Raw genomic sequence first — 26,600 nt, 5'->3', positions numbered from 1 at the left:
ACTTTCTTTTCTTTTTTTTAGGTCACCCATCTTGCAAACAAAATAAGTTACCACTGAGGTACTCACTTGCCACAACTCCAGTATGGGCTCAGTATCCTGGTACACAGACCAGGAGATCAGTAAAAGTGTCCTAGATTCACAAATGTTTCTCAAATAAAATATGAAAGAATGTTTATAGTGAATATGACATGCTACCTACTCAATCCTTGTGAACAAGCTCATTGAGGGTGACATGTGCACAAGAAGTGTGGTATGTTGGGTGCAGACAATGGGATTTATTTACTAAAGACAAATACACTGTGCACTTTGAAGAATGCAGTTGCACTCTGCAAGAGCAGTTGTTCCAGGGATTAGAAATGAACAAATGCTGTGCTGACTTCTATCAAGCAATCATGTGCAAGCAAAAATGTATTTTTTCCATTGTATTTGCATGTGATTGGGTACTTTGAAAGTGCAGTTGCTCCAGAGCTTAGCAAATTGGGTAAAGCTTCACTTTTCAGGATGCACAGCCTATTTTCTTTTAGTAAACCCCCATATGCACGTAGCTAGCTAATGTTTCATGGAATAAAGCACTAAGAATAATTTATGATGGAGTTTCATCTTGTTTACAAAAAATATTAATATACAGTGATATATTTGTTCAATGCTTGTAAAAATGTATGTATTTCTTCACAGGAACCGCTTTTCTGTGACATAAATATTAATAAGACTGCAGTGACAGAATTCATTCTTATAGCTTTTTCCAGCTTGAAGCAGTTCCAAACTTTACTGTTCATGGTTATCTTTTGGGCATACATTGGTTGCATTTTAGGGAACTGTGCCATACTGATATTAGTACAACATGAATGTACACTTCATACACCTATGTATTTTTTAATTAGTACGTTTGCTTTTTTGGAAATTATATTTGTATCAGTCACCATCCCAAAACTTCTAGCTAATTTGATAGAAACTAGCAGAAAGATATCATTTCGGGGATGTTTTGCACAGTTGTATGCTTTTAATGCTCTTGGAGTAACAGAATGCTATCTTCTTGCTGCCATGGCATTTGATCGTGATTTAGCCATCAATAAACCTTTGCACTATACAGTTATTATGAATAAATCGCTATGTGTTAAACTTGCAGGTGCTCCTTGGATTATTGGAATTATCATAGCTTTCATACCTACAATATTCACAGCTCAGTTGGAATTCTGTGGTCCTAATGAGGTTAATCACTTCTTCTGTGACTTGGCTCCATTGCAGAATTTGGCTTGTTCCAACCCCTTTATCAGCAATATAGTTACAAGTACAGCTGCGATATTTGCAACAGTGGTCCCATTTGTGCTCATTTTGGGGTTTTATGTTCATATAATTACAACTGTTTTGAAAATTAAGAGTTTAGAAGGAAAACAAAAAGCCTTCTCAACCTGCTCATCCCACCTTATTGTAGCCAGCTTGTTCTATTGTACTGCAATTGTTGTATATGTCAGACCCAAGGGTAGTCAGTATGACAAATTCCTTGCTCTTATGTATACTGCTTTCACTCCGCTCCTAAACCCATTTATCTACACATTAAGAAATAATGATGTGAAGACAGCTTTGAGGAAATCAAGACTATTAAGAATTCTAAAATCAGGAGTGACCATAAATCTTGATTTAAAAAATCTGAAAATATACAAGTAACTGTACATGACTTTGGGCATTAAGTCCTCTCAAGTCTCAACTATAGTTTTGTTTAGCTATGCCCCTTTGTCATAGACAGGTGTCCACTAGGGATGGGGATCGCAGCTACCATGGGTTCAAGATCTGTGGTCTCAGCGAATCTAAACACAGGTTTGCTTGGGAGCATTTTTTAAACTGTAGTGCATCGCATTGCCTTTGAACTATGTCTAGAAAGAGGCATACTGCACCTGAAAAATTATATAAGGAGAGCTTAGGGTCAGTTAGGAAATTGTATGTTAATTCTCATTGTTGTTTACTATCCCTAATCAAACCGGTCCTGCTACTGGCCAATTTTGCACTTCGGAATCTCTGCAGTATCTTAATTCTCAGTCTGTGTTGTTTGTCTCTTTAGTAAAGTTAGGCCTAGCCTTGCTTTTTTTTTATTTCAAATAACATATTTATTTATTTTCAAAGAGTGCATTACACGTCATGCATTACTACATCATAGTAAAACAGCTAGGACAGAAAAGAGTAGGCTGCAGGGACCACCCACCCATTGGCCCGTCCCAGTAGGCCCCCCAGGGCCGGCAACTACCAGCCCGGGGGGGCCCCCCGCGAACAACCGGGCCGACCCTGTTAATCAACGAGTGGCGTTACCCACCATAGGGTCCAGTAGGGTAGCCCCGAACCCAGTCATGAACATCTACTAACAGTATCAACCTCTCATGAGAAGCAGCATCCACGAAGTAGTGTGCTAGAGGAGCAACAAGGCACGTAAGAGCACCAGCCATGATGAGAAGGGAAAGAGAGGCTGGCAGAAAGAAATAGGAATATCAAGCAGCAAAGAGAGAAGAAAAACGAGAGCAGAGATGAGAAGGATAGGAGGTAAGAGGGGTAAGGAGAAAGAGAGAGAGAATAGCAAAGGAGGAAAAGAAAAAAGAAAAAGGGGGGAGGGGAATGTGGGGAAGGAGGGGTAAGGAAAGGCAGGGGGTATAGTCACTGTGTGTGGTCCCTGCGGGTTTTTCACATCTGGTTCTCCTGGGAGTTCCATGGGCTCCAGACCACATCATGGGCCTCGAGCCTGTCCCGTATCCTGGCGGTCATCCTCTCCATCAACTCCACGTCCTGGACTCTAGCATGGAGTGCTCCGAGAGCGGGGGGCAGCACCTTTTTCCAATGTAGGGCTATTAGGCATCTTGCCGCTGTCAGGATATGTCGTGACAATTTCTTGCGGGACTTCGTCAATTTAGGGAAAGGGATGCCCAACAAGAAGGTCTTAGGATCCAGGACCACTCGCCGATCCAAGAGATCAGACAAGAGGCGCCGGACCCCCTCCCAGAAGGGAACCACCAGGGGACATTGCCAGAAAATGTGGAACAGCGTGCCTTTGTGGGTCAAGCACCTCCAGCATCTGTCAGAGGTGGTAGGGTAAATGGCGTGAAGGACGTCCGGGGTCATGTACCAGAAAAACAAAATTTTGTACGCGTTCTCCCTATAGAGCGTGCATAGAGAGCTTTTCGAGGCCTGGGACCATATCGTCTGCCATTGCTCATCCGTTATCTCCTCCCCCAGCTGTTCCTCCTACTTGAGCATATAAGCATGTTTGCCTACCGGAGCTAGCGGGGGTGCATTAAGGATTTTATATATAGCTGATATCAATCCCCTTTGGGCCGTGCCCTCTAGGATTATGGTCTCAAAAGCGGAGGGAGGGGAGAAGCGCAAGTCAGAGGATATGGTCTGGGCGAAGTGTCGTATCTGCAGATAGCTGTAGAAGCTCTGTCTCGGGAGGTCAAATTTGGACTGAAGATCAGCATAAGACAACATTCTCCGCGATCTGGGGTCCACTAAGGTCCCCAGATGAAAGAGGTTCCGGGATGACCACGGGTGGGACATCGCATACGTCAGGCTATCTGGCATCTTAGGATGGTACAGGAAGGACGTCAGGAGCGATTTGTCCGAAGACAGAACATATATCTTAGAAAGCTTGCGCCATAGGCTCTGTAGATGGGACATAGATCCTAGCAGTTGGGTCCGGGGAGTCAGTGCTGGGGCGCTCCATAGCATACTATTAGGGTGCACTGGAGCCATCCAGAGCTTCTCGATTTCCGTCCATCTGTTGTACGACCTCTGGGTGAACCAGGAGGTCACTGCCCGGAGCTGAGCCGCTTGGAGATACTTTACAAGATCCGGAAACGCCAGTCCCCCGGCTGAGTGAGAGGCTGTCATTACCGAGCGGGGGATTCTATGACGTTTGTAGTTCCATGTAAAATCAAGCAGGTCCGCCTGTAATTTTCTCAGGTGGTGATATGGTACTGGGATAGGAAGGGTCTGGAAAAGGTAGAGGAGTTTCGGGAGAATCGTCATTTTCACCGAAGCTATCCTACCAAAGAGGGAGATCTGGTGCTTCCGCCATTGGGAAAGTAATTGCCTAATAACGCCATACAGGGGCGGGAAGTTTGCCTGATACAGAGAGTCAAAGGTCGGGGTGATATGAATCCCCAAGTATTTTTCAGGTAATCGGTTTTCCAGTGGTACGGAAAAGTGGCTCGGAGATGTTCGACCTCCAGGGACGGCATATTTACCGGGAGGGCTTCCGATTTGGATGCATTAATTTTATAGCCCGATAGGGCGCTGTAGCGGTCCAACTCCCTATGTAAGTTAGGCAGGTATATCCTGGGCTGGGTCAGGGTGAGGATGACATCTTCCGCGAACAACGACACCTTAAATTCCCTGTTCCGAACCGGGACGCCCCTGATATCCGGATTCCGCCGGATGGACGCCGCCAGGGGTTCCACACAGATAGCAAATAGTAAAGGCGATAGGGGACAGCCCTGGCGCGTGCCATTGGAGACCGAAAATGCAGAGGAGGTAGCGAAGGGGGTCTTAACCTGGGAGGATGGGTTGGAATAAAGGTGGCGTATGGCCCGCAGGAACGGTCCCCTCATCCTCATGTGCTGCAACGTGGCGAACATGAAGGGCCACCCCAGTCTATCAAATGCCTTTTCCGCATCCAAACTCAGAAGCAAAGACGGGGTGCCCCCCCTATTCGCCACGTCGACTAAATCTATGACCTTCCTGGTGTTGTCGCCGGCTTGGCGAAGAGGGACAAATCCCACCTGATCTTTATGGATGAGGGAGGGGAGGACCCTATTGAGCCGGAGGGAAAGGAGTTTCGTAAAGATCTTCAGATCTGCATTCAGGAGTGCAATGGGCCTATAATTGGCACAGAGAATGGGATCCTTATCGGGCTTGGAAATCAGGGTGAGGAAGGAGCGTTGCATATCGGGAGGGACCGGGGTATTTAACAGAAATGCATTGAACAATCTGCCCAAGTAAGGGAGCAGAAGAGGCAGAAACGTTTTATAGTATTCGTAGGGTAAACCGTCCGGACCCGGGGATTTATGAGCCGGTAGCGACTTGACGGTCAGTTCTATTTCCTCCTCCGTGATGGGCATATTTAGGGAGGCCAGATCCAGGTCTCGGATGCGGGGGATCCCACTGTCTGTCAAGTATTGGTGCATGCGTTGGGAGAGCTCCGCCAACAGGGGAGCACTGGGTATGTCGTCGCTGTTGTACAGCTCCTCATAAAATTTCGCAAATGTGTCTGCTATCTCCTTAGGGTGAGAAACGACGGTGTTGTTTTTAGTTTTAATCTGATGTGGGGTGGACAGGAGGGTTTTATCGTTAAGTTTCCTCGCTAAGAGAGAGTGCGCCTTGTTGCCCCTGTCGTAATACGTCTGCCTAACCCGCAGAATGGTCTTTTCTACCCTGGCGAAGCGCCAGGTCCTTAAGCACCATGCGAAGCCTAGTGATCTTCCGGAGGAGTCGCAGTGACGGAGAGGCCTGCATATCCCTTTCTAACTGCCCCAGCTCCCTTTCCGTTTGCAATTTAGCGGCCTCTGCATCCTTCTTTAAAAGCAGAAGAAAGAGCCATGCACTTTCCACGGATGACCGCCTTGTGGGCCTCCCACAAAGTGGGGAGAGCAACGTCCGGGGTTGCGTTTTCAGCGAAGTAGAGTTTCAAGGTTGAGGCCAGTTCCGCCTGTGATGGGGAATGTTGCAGGAGAAAGGTGTTGAGTTTCCAATTGCAGGGTCTAATTACAGGGGCCGCTAGATCCAGTGTTAATAGGATCGGCGCGTGGTCCGACCATGAAATTGGTAGGATATGGGCCCGGCGGGCCACTCTCAGTGTGGAATTGTTAGTAAAGAAGTAGTCTATGCGGGAGTGCAGCTGGTGCGGGGCCGAGTAGAACGTGTACTGCCGGTCCGCCGGGTGAAGGGCCCGCCAGACGTCAAAGAGAGCGTGTCTGCGGGTCAGCTGGCGAAATAGTTTAGAATCCCTAAGTGCTTTAGCGAAGGGAGGCCGGGTCGACGTTGCCAAGCGGTCCGCAATAGCGGAGTGAGCCAGGTTAAAATCACCCCCCACCACTAAGTAACCATGGTCCGTCTTGAACAAGCGGGACAGGAGTTTGGAGAGAAAGCTATGTTGGCGGACGTTGGGGGCGTACAGGGTGCATAGGGTGATCGGCTGGGATCCCCACTTGCCCTTAAGTATCAAGAAGCCTCCCCCGGGATCACCATAGTGATCGAGGTAGGTAAAAGGGGCTCCACGACGTATCAGGATGGCCACGCCGGCCTTCCTGTGAGGACCCGAGGATAGGTAAGCTAAAGGAAAATATCTAGAGGCGAAAGCGAAGGACCCCCCCTTATCAAAGTGTGTCTCCTGGACAAGGACTATATTCGCTCCTGACTGCCTGAATTCCCTAAGTGCCAGATGCCGTTTCCCGTTAGAATTCAGTCCATGGACATTTAGGGATAAAATCTTAGCCATCAGTCGTGTCAGGGGGGTGATAATGTAAGCGGAGTCTTACCCATAATCCACCATGCAAGACGACCGCCAGGGGCCAGGAGGTTGCTTGTTCCGGAGAAGGGGCTCTAGAGGGAGTTCCACGCTGCCCACCGACCACGACACAGTGAGAGAACAGGGAGGGGAGAGGGAGAGGAAAAAGCAGAGAAGGAGAGAGAAAGAAGAGGTTAGTATCGCAAACAAAGGTGTACACAGCAAATAAACAACCATTGTACATTACAAAATTGAACCATAGGAGACCATGAACAGGCAGATCGCTCAGGTCTGATCGGATTCCCAGGGGGCCACCAGAACCCGAACCCGTGGGCCGGGCCTGGCGGCCGCATGGGAGTCCAGCCCCCCCCTTCAGGAGGCGTAGATAAAGCCGGTGGCGTGAGGTGGGGGGGAGCTGAGGAAACGCCCCTGCGACGACAGTCGCCAGGCAGTTCCCAAGATCCCGGATGCAACACCAATGCATCCGGGTAGAAGGGGGGTGACACAGAGACAGAGAAAAACCCATGGTCTCAGTCTCACAGTTACATCAGCCTTAAGAAAAACAAAACTCAACATGAAGGCACTTGGTAGGGGGAGAAAAAAAAAAACGGCAGAAATAGAGGGCAAGTTCGGAGTGTCCGGACATCAGTCCACCGGCCAACCAACAAACAAAACGGGCCGCGATCCCTTGCGCCCCGCGGGCCTACGGGATCAAAAAAGGAGAAAAAGATATACAAAAATTGCCACCATGCAGAGCTTCAGCCCTTTTCTTGGCGGGCCGTTTTCTTAGGTGCCTCCCGGTTGCGAGGGCATTGACGGGAGGGGACCTTCTGCCCCAGGGTTGGGGTGGAAGGCTGCGCAGCCACGAGATCCCAGTCCGGCAGCTGGGGGGGTTGAAGCCCCAGGTCCTCACAAAAGGTACGTAGATCTTCCGGGTACCGCAAGGTAGCCGTCTTGCCTTGATATTTAGATGTAAGAGCGAACGGATATCCCCAGCGGTATGGAATATGGGCGTCCTGCAATGTGCGGAGCAACGGTTGAAGAAGTCTACGCTTCTGCAGTTTGAGCCAGGATAGGTCTGGGAAGAGCTGCACTTGGATGTCGCGAAAGGTCACCACCCGGGCCAGGCGGGCTTGTCTCATTATGTCCTCTTTAATGTGGAACAAAGTAATTCTACAGATGACATCCCTGGGGGTAGAAGTCGCGCCTTTAGAGCGCAAGGCCCTGTGGGCTCTGTCCATTTCAATAAACTTGGAGGGGGGTTCCCCAAGAAGGTTATTAAATATTTCTTGCAGGATAATTTGGAGATCTTCCGGCCCGTCCGCCTCTGGAATCCCCCTCACCCTTATGTTATGCCGACGCCCCATGTTATCCAGGTCCCCCACATGACGCTGCATGTCCCTCAGGAGCATTCGATGGTCGGCACCTTGTGCTTGGGTCCTGTGGATCGCTATTTTAGTTTCCTGTATCTCCTCCTCGGCCATCTCCACCCGATCCGCTAAGTGCTTGAGACCGGAGTGCAACATTTGTATTTCCGAGCGACAGATTGATTTAACATCCTCTATCAATTGCTTAAAGTCCTCCTTAGTGGGGATTGCTTGTAGGTATTGCTGCCACTGTGGGTGCAGGGGCGGGGGGGGGCCCTCCAGGGTCACCCCCAGTTGGAAACAGAAGGGACGGCAGTGGAGGTCCGTGGGGTCCATAGTCTGTCTCCCGTGAGTCTGGGGGGGGCCCGGTATGAGAGTCCCACGCCCCGTGCTGAGGAGGTGGTGGATCCAGGGGGATCGTGCGGGTCTGCCTCACTTCTCGATACGGGTCTAAGCCCGATCTATGCCCAACAGGGGCCGGGGAGCCACTCCAGTGCCGCTGTGGGCTAGGGGCCCACGTGGAGGACAGTCTCTGGGACTTGGGTGGTGGGGACCGGACTCCTAGGTCCGATCGGGGCTCCGCCACTCCCCCATGTCCCCGCCGAGGCCAGGGTAGCGGGTTTCCCGGGGGGAGGGCTGGAAAGTCAGTGTCCTCTATGGAAGGAGGGGACCCCAGAGAACTAGTGGGGAGGAGGGGGTCCGATGTCGCCCGCAGCAGCCTAGGGAGGGCCCCCGTGCATTGTGTGTCCGTGGAGGGGGGGAGGGGATCCGTGCTCCAAGTACCCCGGGTACTGACCCGGCCTGGTGCGGCCACCTGCCACCCCCCAGGCCTCCCCACTGTCCTGCTCCCAGTCGGGCGCCTTGCGTGGAGGAGACCTCTGGCCCCACTGTGGTGGGCTCAGGTCCCTCATGGCCGCGTGCTGCTCCGAGTGCCGTGGGGGGTTGGATTCACATGCGTCCGGAGTGAGGGGCCTCGTAGTAGGCCTCGGGCCTAATCTGGCGGCCTGGTATGTGGGCGGGAGTGGCGTATCACTCACCGCTGCGGGGATCCGGTCAGCTGCCCTGGGTGGAGGAGGCGTCCCGTCCGCCATGGTGCCCGCTCGGCAGCCGCTTCTCTCACTCGAGGCCGGGGATGGGACCTGTAGCGTCGCCTCCAGCGTGGCCGGCGCCATCTTAGGAGGCCCGCCGGCCGGAGCGTCTGGCGGTGAAAAGTATGTCCGGGCCCCGGAGGGATGACGGAGGGTCCCCTGTTAGCCGTGGAGCGGGTGGCCCTCGATCTCCCCATCGGATGGGTGCGGATTGTCCCCCTTATGTGCCTTTGTAGCTGGGCTGAGGAGAGAGCTACCTCAGTAAGCGTCCATGCAGGTCCGCTTCCGGTCACGCCCCTAGCCTTGCTTTTAAAGTGTCTTGCTGTGGTCCAACTTTATACTAATGTGCTTGTACTCTTTTTCTGTAGTACATTTTGGGCAATTCACCCTCATTAAAATGTAAAAAGTGAAATACTGGACAATTACAAGCTGGTGGTCAAAGAGGGTATTTTACTTTTTGATGAACAAGCATGAACCACTGATAAAGCTACCTGAAAAAAAAAAAAAAAAACTGAAATGAATCACATTGGATGATTCTGCAATATATACACTATATTACCAAAAGTATTGGGATGCCTGCCTTTATTACACACATATGAACTTTATTTGTCTTAGTCTCCGCTTTAATTCATCACAAAGGTGTTATATCGGGGTGAGGTCAGGACAAGTATAAGTTCCTTCACCCCAAACTCGCTCATCGATGTCTTTATGGGCTTTATTTGTGCACTCATATGCAGTCATGTTGGAAAAGGAAGGGGCTATCCTCAAACTGTTCCCACAAAGTGGAGCATGAAATTGTCCAAAATGTCTTGGTATGCTGACACCTTAAGAGTTCCCTTCACTGGAACTAAGGGGCCAAGCCCAACCCCTGAAAAGCAACCCCAGATCATAATCCCCCCTTCACCAAACGATTTGAACCAGTGCACAATGTAATTACCTTTTTGGATGAATTAGAGCGGAGAATGCAAGCCAGGCCTTCTCATCTACATCAGTGCCTGATCTCACAAATGCGCTTGTAGAAGAATGGTCAAACATTCCCATCGACACACTCCAAAAACTTGTGGACAACCTTCCCGGAAATAGTTGAAGCTGTTATAGCTGCAAAGGGTGGGCCAATTCAATATTGAACCCTATGGACTAAGACTGGGATGCCAATAAAGTTCATGTGTGTGTAAAGGCAGGCGTCACAATACTTTTGGTAATATAGTGTAAGTCAACTTATTGTAACAATAATGTAAAACTAAACTCCACAGTCAAATATGGTTACCAAGACTGTCTCTAAAAATAATACTGTTCTGCAACAGTACATAGTACAAAGTATCCCCAAGCATGTTATTTAACCACTTGACCTCTGAAAGATTTTACCTTCATGACCGGACCATTTTTGGCTATTCAGCACTGTGCTACTTTAACTGACAATTGCTTGGTCATGCAATATTGTACCCAAACAAAATGAATATAGTTTATTTCACATAGAAGAAAAAACTGTGGTGATCAAATACTACCAAAAGAAAGCTCTATGTATTATATAAATGAAAAAAGACCAAATTTCTTCATAAATGTAGGCAAAATAAAAAAAAAATCCCAAAAAGTGTATATTGATTGGTTTGTCTGACCGTATTTAAAAAAAATATGGTATACATACTGGAATTGATGCAGTTTTTAACACAGCTCTGACTTTCTGACTACCTATCACATTAGTGTGCCAGGCAATCAGGGACTAACTGACACTGCCTGAGAGGGACACTGATTGACTAACTGACACTATCTGACATCATTAGTGACACTAATACAGGGCAATCAAAGGGTTGACTGTGCACCTAACACATCTATGTGTATTAATTTTACTCACAAACTGGCTGGCATTGCTTGCTAATCTCAGCTCTGAACAGTAATTGAGATTAGAAAGCAGAAACAAGCAGAAGCAAGCAGATCTGTGTTGTGTGTTTACTAACACAGATCTCTGTGCTGTGATTGGTTACAGCCATCAGCAGATTTAAAGCCAAAATCATTGGCTGTGAGCCTGCTGACAAACTCATGCTATGTCCAACCTCAGCATGAGAGGTGGGGGGCGGGCACACGAGCCTGTAAAACAGGAAGTTCCCCCGCAACATACGGGTACATTGCAGGGAAAAGCAAACCTGCTGGCCAGCAGTATATGTTAACTGCAAGTGGTTAAAGGATGTGTGTATTTTCAATGTTATCCTGGAAGTTGAGAAGACTCTCTCCCAGCTGTAAAGTATTTTTTGCATTGGTACCTACATATCTTTATCCATTTTGTTTGTTACTTTTTTTTGTGTTTGATAAAAAAAATGAGCAAAATGGAAAAAAAAAATGCCCTTTTTTATATGGAAATTACTTCACCATGATTTGTACTAAAAACATCATGTGTTTAATGTCATTATAAATGGGACATGCTATATGTTAAAATGTATACGTGTTATCTATAGCAAGGCTTCATTTAGATGTGTGGTTGGGGAGGGTCAGCAAAATTGCACATTTAAGCAGTGCTTTTGCCACTCCCCTCCCCTTGGGGGGTTTTTCCCCCACAGCAAAGTTAACGACACTAGCGATCGGAAGGTGACAAGCCTGCCTAATGCCACATATTCAAGCAAATGGGGAAGTGTCTCAAACACCCCACAACATTTGTTGTCAAATATGGGGTTAAAACAGGCGGTGAAGAGGCATTGCTTCCCTTACTCACCTCCTGTCAGTGGCCGTTGAAGCGTGATCCAAATGCGGATTGGGCTTCAGAGCAAAGAGAGATTAACCGCTTGTCGACCAGCTGCCGTCATTATATTGCGGCAGGTCAGCGCGATCCAGTGAGCCAACGTAGCTGTACGTTGACTCACGAGATCAGGATAGCAGGTGCGCACATGCGCCCGCTGCACTGCAGGGGGTGCCGATGCTCGTGGCCTCCAGCCACAAGCGATCGCGGGCACAAGAGGCAGAACAGGGATGTGTATGTGTAAACACTCAAATCCCTGTTCTGTTCTTTGAGGAGTGACAGGTCGTGAGTTCCTAAAAAATAGGAACCACGATCTGTCCTTTCCTCTATGTCAGTTCCCTCCCCCATCAGTTAGAAACACACACAGGGAACACAGTTAACCCCTTGAGCGCCCCCTAGTGTCAACCCCTTCCCTGCCAGCTGAAATTTTTACAGTAATCAGTGCATTTTTATAGCACTGATCGCTGTATAAATGTCAATGGTCCCAAAAATGTGTCAAAAGTGTCCGATGTGTCCGCCATAATGTCATAGTCCCAATAAAAATTGCAGATAACCGCCATTACTAGTAAAAAATAATAATAATAATAAAAATGCTAGAAATCTATCCCCTATTTTGTAGATGCTATAACTTTTGCACAAACCAATCAATATGTGCTTATTGTGATTTTTTTTTTACCAAAAGTATGCAGAAGGTAACATATCGGTCTAAACTGAATATGAAATTTGCTTTTTTTTTTTTTTTACAAAAAAAATTGGATATTTATTGTAGCAAAAAGTACAAAATATTGTGTTTTTTAAAAATTTTGCTCTTTTTTTCTTTATAGCGCAAAAAATAAAAACTGCGGAGGCGAGCAAATACCAACCAAAAGAGAGCTCTGTTTGTGGGAAAAAAAGGATGTCACAATTGTCAGTTAAAGTGACGCAGTGCCGAATCGCCAATAATTGCCCGGTCATTCAGCAGCCAAATCTTCCAGGGCTGAAGTGGATGAAATCTAAATCTACTCTAAGCCCTTGTACACACGGTCAGACATTCTGACAACCAAATCCATTGGATTTTGTCCGACGGATTTTGTCCAAAACTGTTGCATACACACGGTCGGACAAAGTTGTCGGAAAATCCGATCGTTCAGAAGGTGGTGACGTTATTTCGTTACGATGGGACTACGTTTAGGCTACTAGCCAATAGCTTTGGTCTAGGAATTTGATCTGAGCATGCGTTGCACTTTGTCCGATCGGATCATGTTGTCGGAAAATTTTATAGCCCTGCTCTTAAACTTTGTTGGTTGGATATTCCGACGGAAACAGTCCGATGGAGACCACACACAATCGGATTATCCGACAACAAGGTCCAATCGGACATTTTCCGTCGGAATGTTCAACCGTGTGTACAAGGGCTAAGACTGCTTATTTTAAAACTAACATTGGTGAAAAAAAAAAAATTTCCTTTTGATATTTTTTGTTTATTTTTTGTTTATTATTGCCAAAAGAAGGCCTAGTTTGTCCTAATAAAAAAAAAAGATGTATTATTTAATTACCTTAAATGCATAACAGAAATGTAAAAAATTGCTCTTGTCCAAAAAAGGTAGATATATGTGCATATTAATGTTTTTAATTGTTTTTGTTGACCCATTTCAAAAGACAATAGATATACCGTACATGTGATGTCCCTGCCCCTTATGATGTCACAGTCCCAGCATCCTCCGGGACTGTGACATAAGGGGCGGGGACATCACCCGGTGTCGTGTCAACATCTGACGAAGGAAGAAGCAGAAGCAGAAGGTGGCGGCGACTGCAACAGGAGACTGGGCCAACACTAGTTAAAGAGCTGGAAAAAGAAAATAGAGGTCTGGCAAGAAGAACCGAAGAGCGGGACAAGATCCCCGAAGTCAGAAGAAGACCCCCAGATGGCGGCGACGAAGGAAAAAGCCGGGCTCCTCCGCTATTAAAAGAGCTAGCAGTATTTTAAAAACCTGTGTTTTTTTTATGTACACTTTTTTACCCCAGGTGAATGGGTAGGGATGCCATGTACCCCCTACTCATTCACATAGGGTAGGGGACCGGAATCTGGGGGCCCCCTTATTAAAGGGGGCTCCCGGATTCTGATAAGCCGCAGACCCCGACAACCAACGGCCACGGTTGTCAGGAAGACACCCTTGTCCTCAACATGGGGACGAGGTGCTTTGGGGTGGGGGGCCGCAGGGGCACCCTTTCCCCAAAAAACCCCCATATTGAGGGCATACGGCCTGGTACAGCTCAGGGGGGTGCTCGCTCGTCCCCACCCCCTTTCCTGACCGGCCCGGCTGCATGCCCGGATAAGGGTCTGATATGGACTTTGGGGGGACCCCACTCCGGTTTTTCAGCATAGGGGTTCCCATTTAAATCCATACCAGGTGACGGGGCTAGTGAGGCGTCAATCTCGCTGATGGAGGCGGAGACATTGACTTCCTTCAATTGTTTCCGTCTAGCTGGAGCCACGTTCAAGATGAATGGACTTTATCCTGTGTGTGGGCAAGTCCGTTCATTTCAAAAGGCCGGTGGACTCCAGGCATAGTCCAGTGAATTGTCAGCCAGAAAAGTCTGGTCATGTGTGGGCAGGTCCGCTCGTTCAGAAAGTCAGACGGACCTCCGCTGCAAAGTCCTGCGGGTTGTCTGCCGGGCTAAGTCTGCTGGATAGTCCGATCGTGACAAGAGAGTTGGTGAGAGGTGTGTAAATCCATAACGGATTTTATACCGTTGGAAAGTATCAAAGCATGAAAACGAGTCAATCTCTATGGAGTTCAATGCCTGAAAGCCAGAGGTGATTTAAAACCAAGTGGAAAGGGTGAGTTATGTAGGAAGGAAAGTAAGGGTAAGTGCAGGGATAGTGGACCCCGAGTATTTAAGACCATCTTAAATCTTCAGAGAGTGGGGGAAACAGGATTGAAAAACAAGATGCTGCATCGTGGGTCTAAGCACATAGGAGATTACAAATAGATAAAGGAGCACAGTTCTCTGTCTCAAGATAAACCCACAAAGGGGTCTTACTACTAGTGTGGTATTTTGTTACCCGCTACAAAGATTACAGGTGCCACTCAAGGCTCCATCAGGTCCTCTTGCATAATAATCGCTACTGTGGACAAGGACAGAGCTCATCCCAGCTCGAAAAATCCAGTAGGCAAAGGAAGTTTAAAAGTCACACATCACAGCAAAAACCTGTATGAGCGCCTCAACCTGGGCTCCAACCAGGCCATTCCCCTCAGCACTAATCAAATAGTATACTGTTTAGAGCAAAAACTGACTAAAATGCCATACACAGCAGATTTTGCAAGGTTTAGCTTCTTAGTTGGCAAATATTGGTGGAAAAATAATCTAAAAATTGTACCAGAAATCAACAATCATTGTGAACTCCATTTACTCTTATTAATAACATATACAATATGCAATGTTGCTGGGTTTCATACTTGTTCATGAAGAAACCATGCTTTGGACCCAATCAACACAAAATGGAAAACTACTCTGAATTTCATATATCATTTCTTATATCAAGAATTATAATTACATGCATCTGTTAGGCACTGGTACCACAGCACTGCAACACCTCACAGAAACTCTAGTTGGAGAGCAGGAATGAGCCCTGCTGCAAAGTATTGCATCAAAAATTGTAATTACATGCCCCTGTTAAACAGAGGCTGAAAAATTGGGCCTTAGGCACTGGTGCTGGTTTCACGACACTGCAACCACTCACAAATATTGTAGTTGAGCGAAGCAACAAACCCTCCTGAAAAATATTGCATCAAATATTGTAATTACACGCCCCTGTTAAACAGGGGCTGAAAAATTGGGCCTTAGGCACTGGTGCTGGTGCCACAACATTGCAACCTCCCCCAGATACTCTAGTTGAAGTGCATGAATGAGCCCTGCTGCAAAGCATTTCATGAAATTTTTTTATTACATGCCCCTGTTAAACAGGGGCTGAAAAATTGGGCCTTAGCCACTGGTCGCAGCGCCCAGAACCAAAAATGTTCTTCCACGATATCAGCAGGATCATTGAGGAGGAAGAGGATAGTCACTCAGCATAAGCATAGGCAGTTTTGAAGGGATGTGACATTTCAAAAAAAAAATATTTCAGGTGCTTAGTAGCTGGTGGTGATCCAACACTCATTCATCAGTCGATCAACCCAGTTGGTGGACAGGCGCACCCTGTGATCAGTTACAAAGCCTCCAGCAGCATGAATGTTCATTTTGAAAGAATGCTGGATTCAGGACAGCCCAGTAGCTCAATTGCATACTGTGCAAGCTCTGGCCAGTGATCCATCCTCAAGACCCTGTAACCCAGAGGATTTTCGGTGGGAAAGGTGTCCAAGTCTGACCTTGCCCCTAGGTATTCCTGCACCATATAAATCAGATGCTGGCGATGGTTGCTGGAACAGATCATACCTTGAGGCTGCAGACTAAAAAATTGTCTGAACGCATCGGTTACGGCCACCTTCTCCACCGCTCCTTCTGTGACTGACTGAAGCTTCAGCAACACATTGTCCAGGACCAGGAGTTTGTGACCTCCCAGTGTCTGGGAACGCATTGCATAGACCTTTCTTCAAGGCCTCCCGGAGATTTCTCATCCTCTGCTCCCTCTACAACGGCAAGATAAGATCCGCAACCTTACCCTTGTATCACGGATCAAGGAGAGTTGCCAGCCAGTAATGATCCCTCTCCTTGATCCGAAGAATACGAGGATCCTTCCGCAGGATCAGGGAGGCCATGCAGCGTAGGTTAGCTGAGGCATTCGGTCCAGAGTCCTCTGGGTCACTAAGGATGACATGATCCACAGCCATCTCCTCCCAGCCACGTACAGGTCCACTGGTTTCTCGGGACTGTAAATCATCCCTAAAAGACTGCTTGTCAGTAACTGGACTTGAACCTGGGACCTCAGGTGTGTCTGGCCATGAATCTTCTCTCTGAGCTATCTGAGTTCCTTGTCAGATCCTTTTGACAACCCTGCCTTGTACCTTGATTTCAGATGAACCTTGAACTCTTTGCTCCTCCCATGAACTTCCTGATATAAGCCATGTCTCTGCACTTCCTCCTTGCCAGAATATTGTGCTATCTCCAGCCTGTATCTCGCTCCCGTCTTCTCTGCTGCCGCTTATATTTGCTACTGCTCATTATCGACCCTTGGCTTGTTCCACGACTACGCTTCTGCCTGATCCCAATCTGCAACAACTCGTTACCGACCTTTTGGCTTGCTTACTGACCACGCTTCTGTTTGATCCTTACCTGTTCATCCGCTACTGAACCCCGGCTTGCTCACCTCCTGGTGGGGCGATCCTGAGGACCGTGACCTGGTACTAACACGCAGCTAAATCCATCTCTACCATCTGGAGCTCTGGTGAAAACCGGTTAGTACTTAGACTCCACACCTCAGGTGAGCCTGTGTCATCTGCCAGGGTGACTGCCTGTGTTCCTATCCTGCTGGTTAGTGGTAGTCCTGCAACTGCTATAGCAATTGGTCTTCGAGCCTGACCCCTGATTGTGACACTGCTGCTGCTGAGTGCCAGGCTCCACCTCCATGCTGACACAAAGCAGGAACACTGTCCGGATAAAGGGGGCCTTGAGAGGCAAGGAAGTCCTCCTCTTCCTGAACCTGTTCTGCCTCAAGTGCCCTGTACATTATTCCATGCAGCGTATGCTCCAACAGGTGGACAAGAGGTACAGGGTTGCTGATGCATGCACTATCACTGCTCACCATCCCCATGGCCTCCTTAAATGGTGGCAGGACAGTGCATGCATCCCTGATCATGCCCCACTGGAGTGGGGGAAAAAAAACGAGCTCCCCTGACCCTGTCCTGGTGCCGTAGTTGCACAGGTACTCATTGATGGCCCTCTGCTGCATGGCCAACGTTGAGTTCCACCTGGTGGGCATGTCAAAGATAAGGCGGTTCTTGGGCAGGTTTAACTCCTTTTGGAGCTCAGCCAGCCGAGCACTGGCATTAAGCAATGGCTTTCCTGGCCTGCCTCTGGACATCCTGTAAGCCCGGGTACCTGACGAAGAACCGCTGCGCCACCAAGTTAAGGATGTGAGCCACACAGGGCACATGGGTCAGTTATTCCTGTTGGAGGGCGGAAAGGAGGTTGCTGCCATTGTCACAAACCACCATTCCTGGCTTAAATTGGCATGCCGTCAACTACCTCTCAGCCTGCCCTGCAGAGCTGACAAAATATCTGCCCCAGTGTGGCTCCTGTCCCCCAAGCACACCAGCGCAAGCACGGCATGGCATCTTTTTGCCTGTGTTCTTGCATAGTCCCTTGAACGCCTATGGAGCACCGCTGGTTCAGAAGGTGAAACAAAGGAAGAAGCCATGGAGGAAGAAGAAGAGGAGGGGGTAGAGGAGAGAGGTTTGTCACAACCAGTAGTAGCATTTTGGAGGTGGAACAACCTCCAACATTACTGCACCTTGTCCTGCATCCTTCCTAGCTGCCAGAAGAGTGACCCAATGCGCCTTTAAAAATTGGCAACGTCCCTGTCCATGCCTGCTGGACCATGAGTCAGCGGTAATATGCACCTTACCGCTGACCGCCCTGCGAGGCATGGACTTTGCCTTCCACAAGCCGGTAGAGAGCCAGAATCGCCTTTTGTGAGAAAAAGTCACGTTTGGGAAACCCACTGAGGAACTGCACATTGCACAAACTCTCGGAATATACATCTGTATCTACCCTTTATTGCTGGTGTTTTCTAATACAGGCATCTGAAGGAGTTAGTGGGTGTTGTGTACCTCCAGCACAGCACAATATATACCTGCATCTACCCTTTATTGCTGGTGTTCTGTAATACAGGCATCTGCAGGAGTTAGTGGGTGTTGTGTGCCTCCAGCACAGCTCAGTATACACCTGTTTCTACCCTTTATTGCTGGTGTTCTCTAATACAGGAATCTGCAGGAGTTAGTAGGTGTTGTGTGCCTGCAGCACAGCACAGTATAAACCTGTATCTACCTTTTTTGCTGGTGATCTCTAATGGCATCTGCAGGAGTTAGTGGGTGTTGTGTGCCTCCAGCACAGTATACATCGGAAGATACCTGTCACGATCAGGGGTCAGGCTCGAAGACCAATTGCTATAGCAGTTGCAGGACTACCACTAACCAGCAGGATAGGAACACAGGCAGTCACCCTGGCAGATGACACATGCTCACCTGAGGTGCGGAGTCTAAGTACTAACTGGTTTTCACCAGAGCTCCAGATGGTAGAGATGGATTTAGCTGCGTGTTAGTACCAGGTCGCGGTCCTCAGGATCGCCCCACCAGGAGGTGAGCAAGCCAGGGTTCAGTAGTGGATGAGTAGGTAAGGATCAAACAGAAGCGTGGTCAGTAAGCAAGCCAAAAGGTTGGTAACGAGTTGTTGCAGATTGGGATCAGACAGAAGCGTAGTCGTGGAACAAGCCAAGGGTCGATAACGAGCAGTAGCAAATATAAGTGGCAGCAGAGAAGACGGGAGCGAGATACAGGCTGGAGATAGCACAATATTCTGGCAAGGAGGAAGTGCAGAGACATGGCTTATATCAGGAAGTTCATGGGAGGAGCAAAGAGTTCAAGGTTCAGCTGAAATCAAGGTACAAGGCAGGGTTATCAAAAGGATCTGACAAGGATCTGACAAGGATCTGACAAGGATCTGACAAGGATCTGACAAGGAACTGTCCAACATCTCAGATAGCTCACAGAGAAGATTCATTGCCAGACACAGCTGAGGTCCCAGGTTCAAGTCCAGGTCCTGACAATACCCCTTATTGTTGGTGTTCTATAATAAAGCCATCTGCAGGAGTTAGTGGGTGCTGTGTGCCTCCAGCACATTATACACCTGTATCTACTCTTTATTGCTGGTGTTTTCTAATACAGGCATCTGCAGGAGTTAGTGGGTGTTGTGTGACTCCAGCATAGCACAATATACACCTGTATCTACCCTTTATTTCTGGTGTTCTCTAATACAGGCATCTGCAGGAATTAGTGGGTGTTGTGTGCCTCTAGCACAGCACAATATACACCTGTGTCTACCCTTTGTTGCTGGTGTTCTCTAATACAGGCATCTGCAGGAGTTAGTGGGTGTTGTGTGCCTCCAGCACAATATACACCTGTATCTACACTTTATTGCTGGTGTTTTCTAATACAGGCATCTGAAGAAGTTAGTGGTTGTTGTGAGCCTCCAGCACAATATGCACCTGTATCTACCCTTTATTGCTGGAGGTTTCTAATACAGGCATCTGCAGGAGTTAGTCGGTATTGTGTGCCTCCAGCACAGCACAATATACACCTGTATCTACCCTTTGTTACTGGTGTTCTCTAATACAGGCATCTGCAGGAGTTAGTAGGTGTTGTGTGCCTCCAGAACAGCACAGTATACATCTGTATTTACCCTTTATTGCTGGTGTTCTATAATAAAGGCATCTGCAGGAGTTAGTGGGTGTTGTGTGCCTCCAGAACAGTATACACCTGAAGATACCCCTTATTGCTGGTGTTCTTTAATATAGGCATCTGCAGGAGTTAGTGGGTATTGTGTGCCTGCAGCACAGTATAAACCTGTATCTACCCTTTATTGCTGGTGTTCTCTAATATAGGCATCTTTAGGAGTTAGTGGGTGTTGTGTGCCTTCAGCACAGCACAGTATAAACCTGTATCTACCCTTTATTGCTGGTGTTCTCTAATACAGGCATCTGCAGCCTTTACAATGGGTGTTGTGTGCCTCCAACACAATATACACTACCCAATTGCTGGTTTTCCCATCTCCCTGCAGTCCGTTACTATGTCTGGAAGGCCAACAAGGAGAGGCAGACAGTCATGAGCCAATAAAAGAGGACAAGCAGGCTCTGTGTCTAGAGACAACAGTGCTGGTCGTGGACGCGGTGCATTATCATCAGCACGTCGCCATGGGACACGTTTGTCCTTATTTTCGGCAGCTGGATGTGTTGAGCTGCATCATGGCGAAGACTTGGTAGAGTGGATGACCAATACCTCTTCATCCTCTCTCACCCAGGCTCAGGGTACTAGCAGCTGCCAACGCGTCCTCTTCCTTCGTCTCAATGTCATCAGTCACTTCTTCCCTAGACTCACCATGTCCTCCTGAGGAGTCCCCGAACTGTTTGAGCACAGTGTTGGGTACATGCTCCAGGAGGATGCCCAGCGCTTTGAAGGCTCTGATGATGATACCCAGCTTGAGGAAGGCAGTAGCATGAGCACAGAGAGAGGGGATGCTCAAGAAGGACAGCAATCTGACAGTCATGTTCCACCAGCTGCAGCATACTGCCAGGTTTGTTCCAGTGATGAAGAGTGGGGATGATGAGGTCACTGACTCCACGTGGGTGCCTGATAGGAGAGAGGAGGAGGCACATCTCCAACGAGGCAGGATGCCCTCCGGGGCCAGCTTAGGGGCAGCACACCGACTGAATCACACCGCAGAGCTCCGCCTGTGCATGACGGTGCCTCTGCGCGTTATTCCAAAAGTTCTTTTGTCATTGCCTCGCTGGACAGGGCGGTCAGCGGTAAGGTGCATATTACCGATGGCTCATGGTCCAGCAGGCATGGACATGGACGTTACCCATCTTTCACGGCCCATTGGGTCACTCTTCTGCCAGCTGCGAAGGATGCAGAACAAGGTGCAGTAGTGTTGGAGGTTGTTCCGCGACCACGCCTCCAAAATGCTTCTAATGGTTGTGACATACCTCTCTCCTCCACCCCCTCCTCTTCCTCTTCCTCTTCCTCCATGGCCTCTTCCAGTGCTCTGTCCTCGGAACCAGCGGTGCTCCATAGGTGTTCAAGGGGCTACACAAGTACGCAGGCAAAACAATGCCATACCGTGCTTGCGCTAGTTTGTTTGGGGGACAGGAGCCACACTGGGGCAGATATTTTGTCAGTTCTGCAGGGGCAGGCCAAGAGGTGGTTGATGCCATGCCAACTTAAGCCAGGAATGGTGGTTTGCAACAATGGCACCAACCTCCTCTCTGCCCTCCGACAAGGACAACTGACCCATGTGCCCTGTGTGGCTCACATCCTTAATGTGGTGGTGCAGCGGTTCTTGGGCGGGTACCTGGGCTTACAGGATGTCCTGAGGCAGGCCAGGAAAGTCTGTGTGCATTTCTGCTGGTCACATAATGCCAGTGCTCGGCTGACTGAGCTCCAAAAGGAGTTGAACCTGCCCAAGAACTGCCTTATCTGTGACATGCCCACCAGGCGGGACTCAACGTTGGCCATGCTGCAGCAGCTGCACATGCAGCAGAGGGCCATCAATGTGTACCTTTGCAACTACGGCACCAGGACAGGGTCAGGGGAGCTTGTTTTTTTTCACCACGCCAGTGGGCGTGATCAGGGATGCATGCACTGTCCTGTCACCATTTGAGGAGGCCACGAGGATGGTGAGCAGTGACAGTGCATGCATCAGTGACACTGTACCTCTTGTCCACCTGTTGGAGCATACGCTGCGTGGAATAATGGACAGGGCACTTGAGGCAGAACAGAGGAAGGAGGAGAAGGACTTCCTTGCCTCTCAAGGCCCCCTTTAACCAGACAGTGTTCCTGCTGTCCCACCCATCACACAGGAAGAGGAGGAGGAGGAGGCTTGTGTCAGCATGGAGGTGGAGCCTGGCACTCAGCATTAGCAGCAGCAGTCTTTTAGGGATGATTTACAGTCCTAAGAAACACTTGGACTTGTACGTGGCTGGGAGGAGATGGCTGCGGATCATGTTGTCCTTAGCGACCCAGAGGACTCCGAACTGAATGCCTCAGCTAACCTAAGCTGCATGGCTTCCCTGATCCTGCAAAACCTGTGGAAGGATCCTCATATTGTTTGGATCAAGGAGAGGGACCATTACTGGCTGGCCACTCTCCTTGATCCACGGTACATGGGTAAGGTTGCAGACCTTATCTTGCCATTGCAGAGGGAGCAGAGGATGAGACATCTCCGGGAGGCCTTGCAGAAAGATCTGTGCAATGCGTTCCCAGAAACTGGGAGGTTACAAACTCCTGGTCCTGTACAACGTGTTTCTGAGGCTTCAGTCAAAAGGAGCGGTGGAGGTGGTGGCCGTCTGACCGATGCGTTCAGACAATTTTTTAGTCCGCAGCCCCAAGGTATGATCGGTTCCAGCAACCATCGCCAGCATCTGATTTACATAGTACAGGAATACCTAGGGGCAAGGTCAGATTTGGACACCTTTCCCACCGAAAATACTCTGGCTTACTGTGTCTTGAGGATGGATCACTGGCCAGAGCTTGCACAGTATGCAATTGAGCTACTGGCCTGTCCTGCATCCAGCTTTTTTTCGGAACGCACCTTCAGTGCTGCTGGTGGCTTTGTTACCGATCACAGGGTGCGCCTGTCCACCGACTCGGTTGATCGACTGACAAGGGGGAGGGACAAGAGGGGGAAAGAGAGAAAAAGAAAAAAGAGAGGGGAAGAGGGGGAGGGAACAACGCTAAACTGACGGAGCCTGGGTCAAGGAGAGCCGGACGCTGTCAGAAGGGGGTGCAGCTCTATAGATAGGGCAATCACTAGGCCAAGACACCGGGACCAAAAACTAAAGAAGGATCCCAATGTGACTGGCCCAGGGCTCCCAAACCCTTTTAAATTTACTCATTTTGTCCAGAATAGTGTAGGAAATTTTTTCTTGAAACATAATCCAGGTAATTTTTTGTTTCAGATTCGGGAAGGAAACCCTAGGGGATTTCCAGGACCTGGTTATAGTCAATTTAGCACCCAATAGGATGAAATGAATCAGAGATTGAATATGTTTGGAGATGTGGGGGATTCCTTCATTTAAGAGGGCGAATGTTGGGGATTGGGGAGCTGCTTGGCCGGTGACCTTGCGGATTAGTGCAAAAGTCTTATTCCAGAAATTTCTAATCCTGGGACACTCCCACAGAATGTGAATGAGTGATCCCAGGTGCCCACACCCTCTAAAACACAAGGGGGAGGATTGAGGGTAATACTTAGCAAGGCGTGTGGGTACAAGGTACCAACGGGTAAGGACCTTGACGTCCGCCTCCACCAGAGATGTGTTGAGGATCCCCTTGAATGCAGTGTTGAAATGGGTGTGCCAGGAGTCCAGGTCCCACTCGATTCCTAGGTCGTGTTCCCAGCTCAGCATGTACTGTGCTTTATCCATTGGTTCAGCAAATGCCGAATAGATCAGCGAAATCCCTCCCCTCATGTCTATGGCTGAAGAACACCAAAGTTCGTAAGGCGAAACTGTGAGGGGAAGGGGGTATTGGGAAGTTAGATTATGCAGAAAGTGGGATAATTGATGGAACCGGAACCGTTCTGTAGGAGGCATCTCCAACTTAGAGATGCATTGTTTCAACTTAAGTGGTCCTGCCGGATTAAGATAATGTCCTATTCTGTAAAGACCTTTGTCTGTCCACCATTGGAACGCTTTGATATTCAGCCCCGGCTGAAATGAGGGGTTATTGAAGATATGTGCGAGAGGTTGCCACCTGGAGGTAAGGGTATTGGACTTGTAAATCTTGTCACAAAGAGCAAGGGAGTGAGAAAGGGTAGGAGACATGACTGGGGGTCTGGATTTTGGGGGGCGCCATAAAAGGAAATCAATGGTAAATTTAGGGATAGCCTGTCTTTCCATCTCTATCCATTCGGGTTTAGGCCCGCTTGAGTAAACATTAGATATCTGGCAGAGTTGTGCTGCTTGATAATACCACCAGAGATTGGGCAGACCCAGTCCGCCTTTTCTTCTGGGTCTAAATAATGTTTTCTTGGGGAGTCTGTGGTTGGATCTGCCCCAGGTAAATTTAATAATTGCCGATTGAAGGTTCTGTATAAGAGACTTAGGTACCGGAATGGGTAGAGAGCGGAAGAGGTATAGTAACCTAGGAAGAAGGGTCATTTTTACAGCGTTAATTTTCCCTATCCATGATATCTTATGGAGGGACCATTGTTCAAGATCATTTTTGAGTTTTTTGATCATGGGTGGGTAATTCTGGTGGAACAGCTGGCCAAAGTTAGATGTAAGGTGAACCCCTAGGTATGGGATAGAGGGAGAACTCCAGGCGAAGGGGAATTGTTCTTTTAGCCTATTTACTACTTCAGGGGTTAAGGAAACATTGAGGGCCGTTGACTTGGCCATATTAACTTGGAGTCCTGAGGCTTGTCCAAATTCTTGGAGGAGTTGAAGGACATGAGGGGTTGAGACTGTAGGGGAGGTAATAAAGAGGAGGACGTCGTCCGCGAACAGAGCGCATTTGTGAATCGTGTTGCCACAACGTACTCCCTGAATGTCCGGATGATTCCTGATGGATATAGCTAACGTTTCAATACCAATGGCGAAGAGAAGGGGGGAGAGAGGGCATCCCTGTCTGGTTCCTTTACTGATTAGGAAGGGGTCTGAGAGGTGGCCCTGGAGTCTAACTTGTGCCCGAGGGTGAGAGTAAAGAGCCCCTAGGAGGTGAATGAAGTGGGGACCAAAACCCCATTTTCGTAGAACGCCAAATAAGTAAGGCCAGGTGATAGTGTCAAACGCTTTCTGCAAGTCTATAGAAAGGAGGAAGCCCTCCTGAGGAGGCCCTCCGTCCCACCCTGAGTTGAGAAGGGAAATAATATCCACCGCTCTCCTTATCTGGTCCGGTCCCTGTCTTCCGGGAATAAATCCCACTTGGTCCTTATGGATATAGTTGCTAATGAAAGATCCCAGTCGGTTGGAGAGAATTTTGGTCATTATTTTCAAGTCGTTGTTGATTAAGGAGATGGGCCTATAGTTACTAACTAGACTCTGGTCTTTCCCCGGTTTAGGGATAACCGAGATATATGCCAAATTTGCTGTGTGATCTAGGGGTGAAGTTTGGGACAAGGAGTTGAAAAATCGGGCCAGATAAGGAGATAATATGTCGGAAAAGGTCTTATAATAATGTGTTGAAAATCCGTCTGGGCCTGGGGCAGACCCCTTCCTGAGGTCTTTAATGACTGCTCTAACTTCTGTTTCCGAGATGGGGGCCTCCATGATCGAACGATGAGAGTCCGATATCTTAGGGAGAGGGACGCTGTCAAGGTAGTTTTCAGTGGACTGAGAGCTAATATGGTTCGGGCCGGAGTAAAGCTTAGCATAGAATTCGTGGAAGGCCTTCAGGATATGTTTGGGGTTTTGTGTAAGAGCACCAGATGGTGATTTGATTTTTGGGAGGGCCTGAGCTCTAAATTTGGGGGAGAGTTTCGCTGCGAGGAGTGGTCCAAATTTATCTGAGTTAAGATAAAATCTGCCACTCACCCATCGGGTATGGCTCTCGGCACTGGATGTGAGGGCGGTGTTAAGAGCGATCTTGGCAGCATCGAGGCGAGCAAGGGAGGAAGCAGAGGGGTGTTTTTTGTGCGCTTTACATAGGATCTGGAAGTTCTTCTCCAAGTTGACGATGTCTGCTTGTTTTTCCCGTTTAAGGCGGGAGGAGAGTTGGATGAGCTTACCCCTCATAACTGCCTTATGTGCCCCCCACAGAACACCGGGGGAAGTGTCATTAATACGGAAATATTCCTTAAGGTCAATTTCGAGGCTAGTGCGATGTGCTGGGTGAGAAAGCAAGGACTCTTTTAGCCGCCATTGCGGAGGGGTTGTTCGATTCAGGCACCCTGAAATCTTCAAGGAGACTAAAGCGTGATCAGACCAAGGGACATCAGTTATAGCGGCATGGGAGGTTAGAGGAATATCAGTTGAGTGAATAAAAATGTGGTCTATGCGGGCGTAGGTACTATGGGGTGCAGAAAAGTGCGTATAGTCTTGGGCTGAGGGATTCAGCTCCCTCCAGGAGTCTATCATACCCAAAGCGTGAAAGAGCCTTGCAATGCGAAGACTCTGCTTGGGAGGCCTCTTCAGGAGAGACTTTTTCGAGGAGGACTTGTCTAGCACGTGATCGAAGGCGACATTAGAGTCGCCACCCATAATCACCTTACCCTCCAGGTGAGGGGAAAGGGAGGTCAACATT

At 48.5% G+C, this 26,600-nt stretch overlaps 1 protein-coding gene across 1 annotated transcript in view; it reads left to right on the top strand.

The window, feature by feature from the left end:
• LOC143943359 (olfactory receptor 10A2-like) overlaps positions 1–6,118 on the top strand; it is a 34,718-nt gene extending 28,600 nt beyond the window's left edge. Inside the window, exon 2 of the mRNA XM_077465086.1 lies at positions 676–6,118. Coding sequence (XP_077321212.1) covers positions 676–1,665 — 990 coding nt within the window. The 3' untranslated portion in view covers positions 1,666–6,118. The remainder of the gene's footprint in view (positions 1–675) is intronic.
• Positions 6,119–26,600: the final 20,482 nt, after the last annotated feature.

Source organism: Lithobates pipiens, unplaced genomic scaffold (assembly GCF_037356315.1).
Source record: "Lithobates pipiens isolate NorthernLeopardFrog02 unplaced genomic scaffold, aLitPip1_a1.2 Scaffold_30, whole genome shotgun sequence".
In the NCBI taxonomy this organism is placed as follows: domain Eukaryota; kingdom Metazoa; phylum Chordata; class Amphibia; order Anura; family Ranidae; genus Lithobates; species Lithobates pipiens.
Note: the sequence above shows the minus strand (reverse complement) of the source record. Positions and strands in the feature narration are given on the sequence as shown.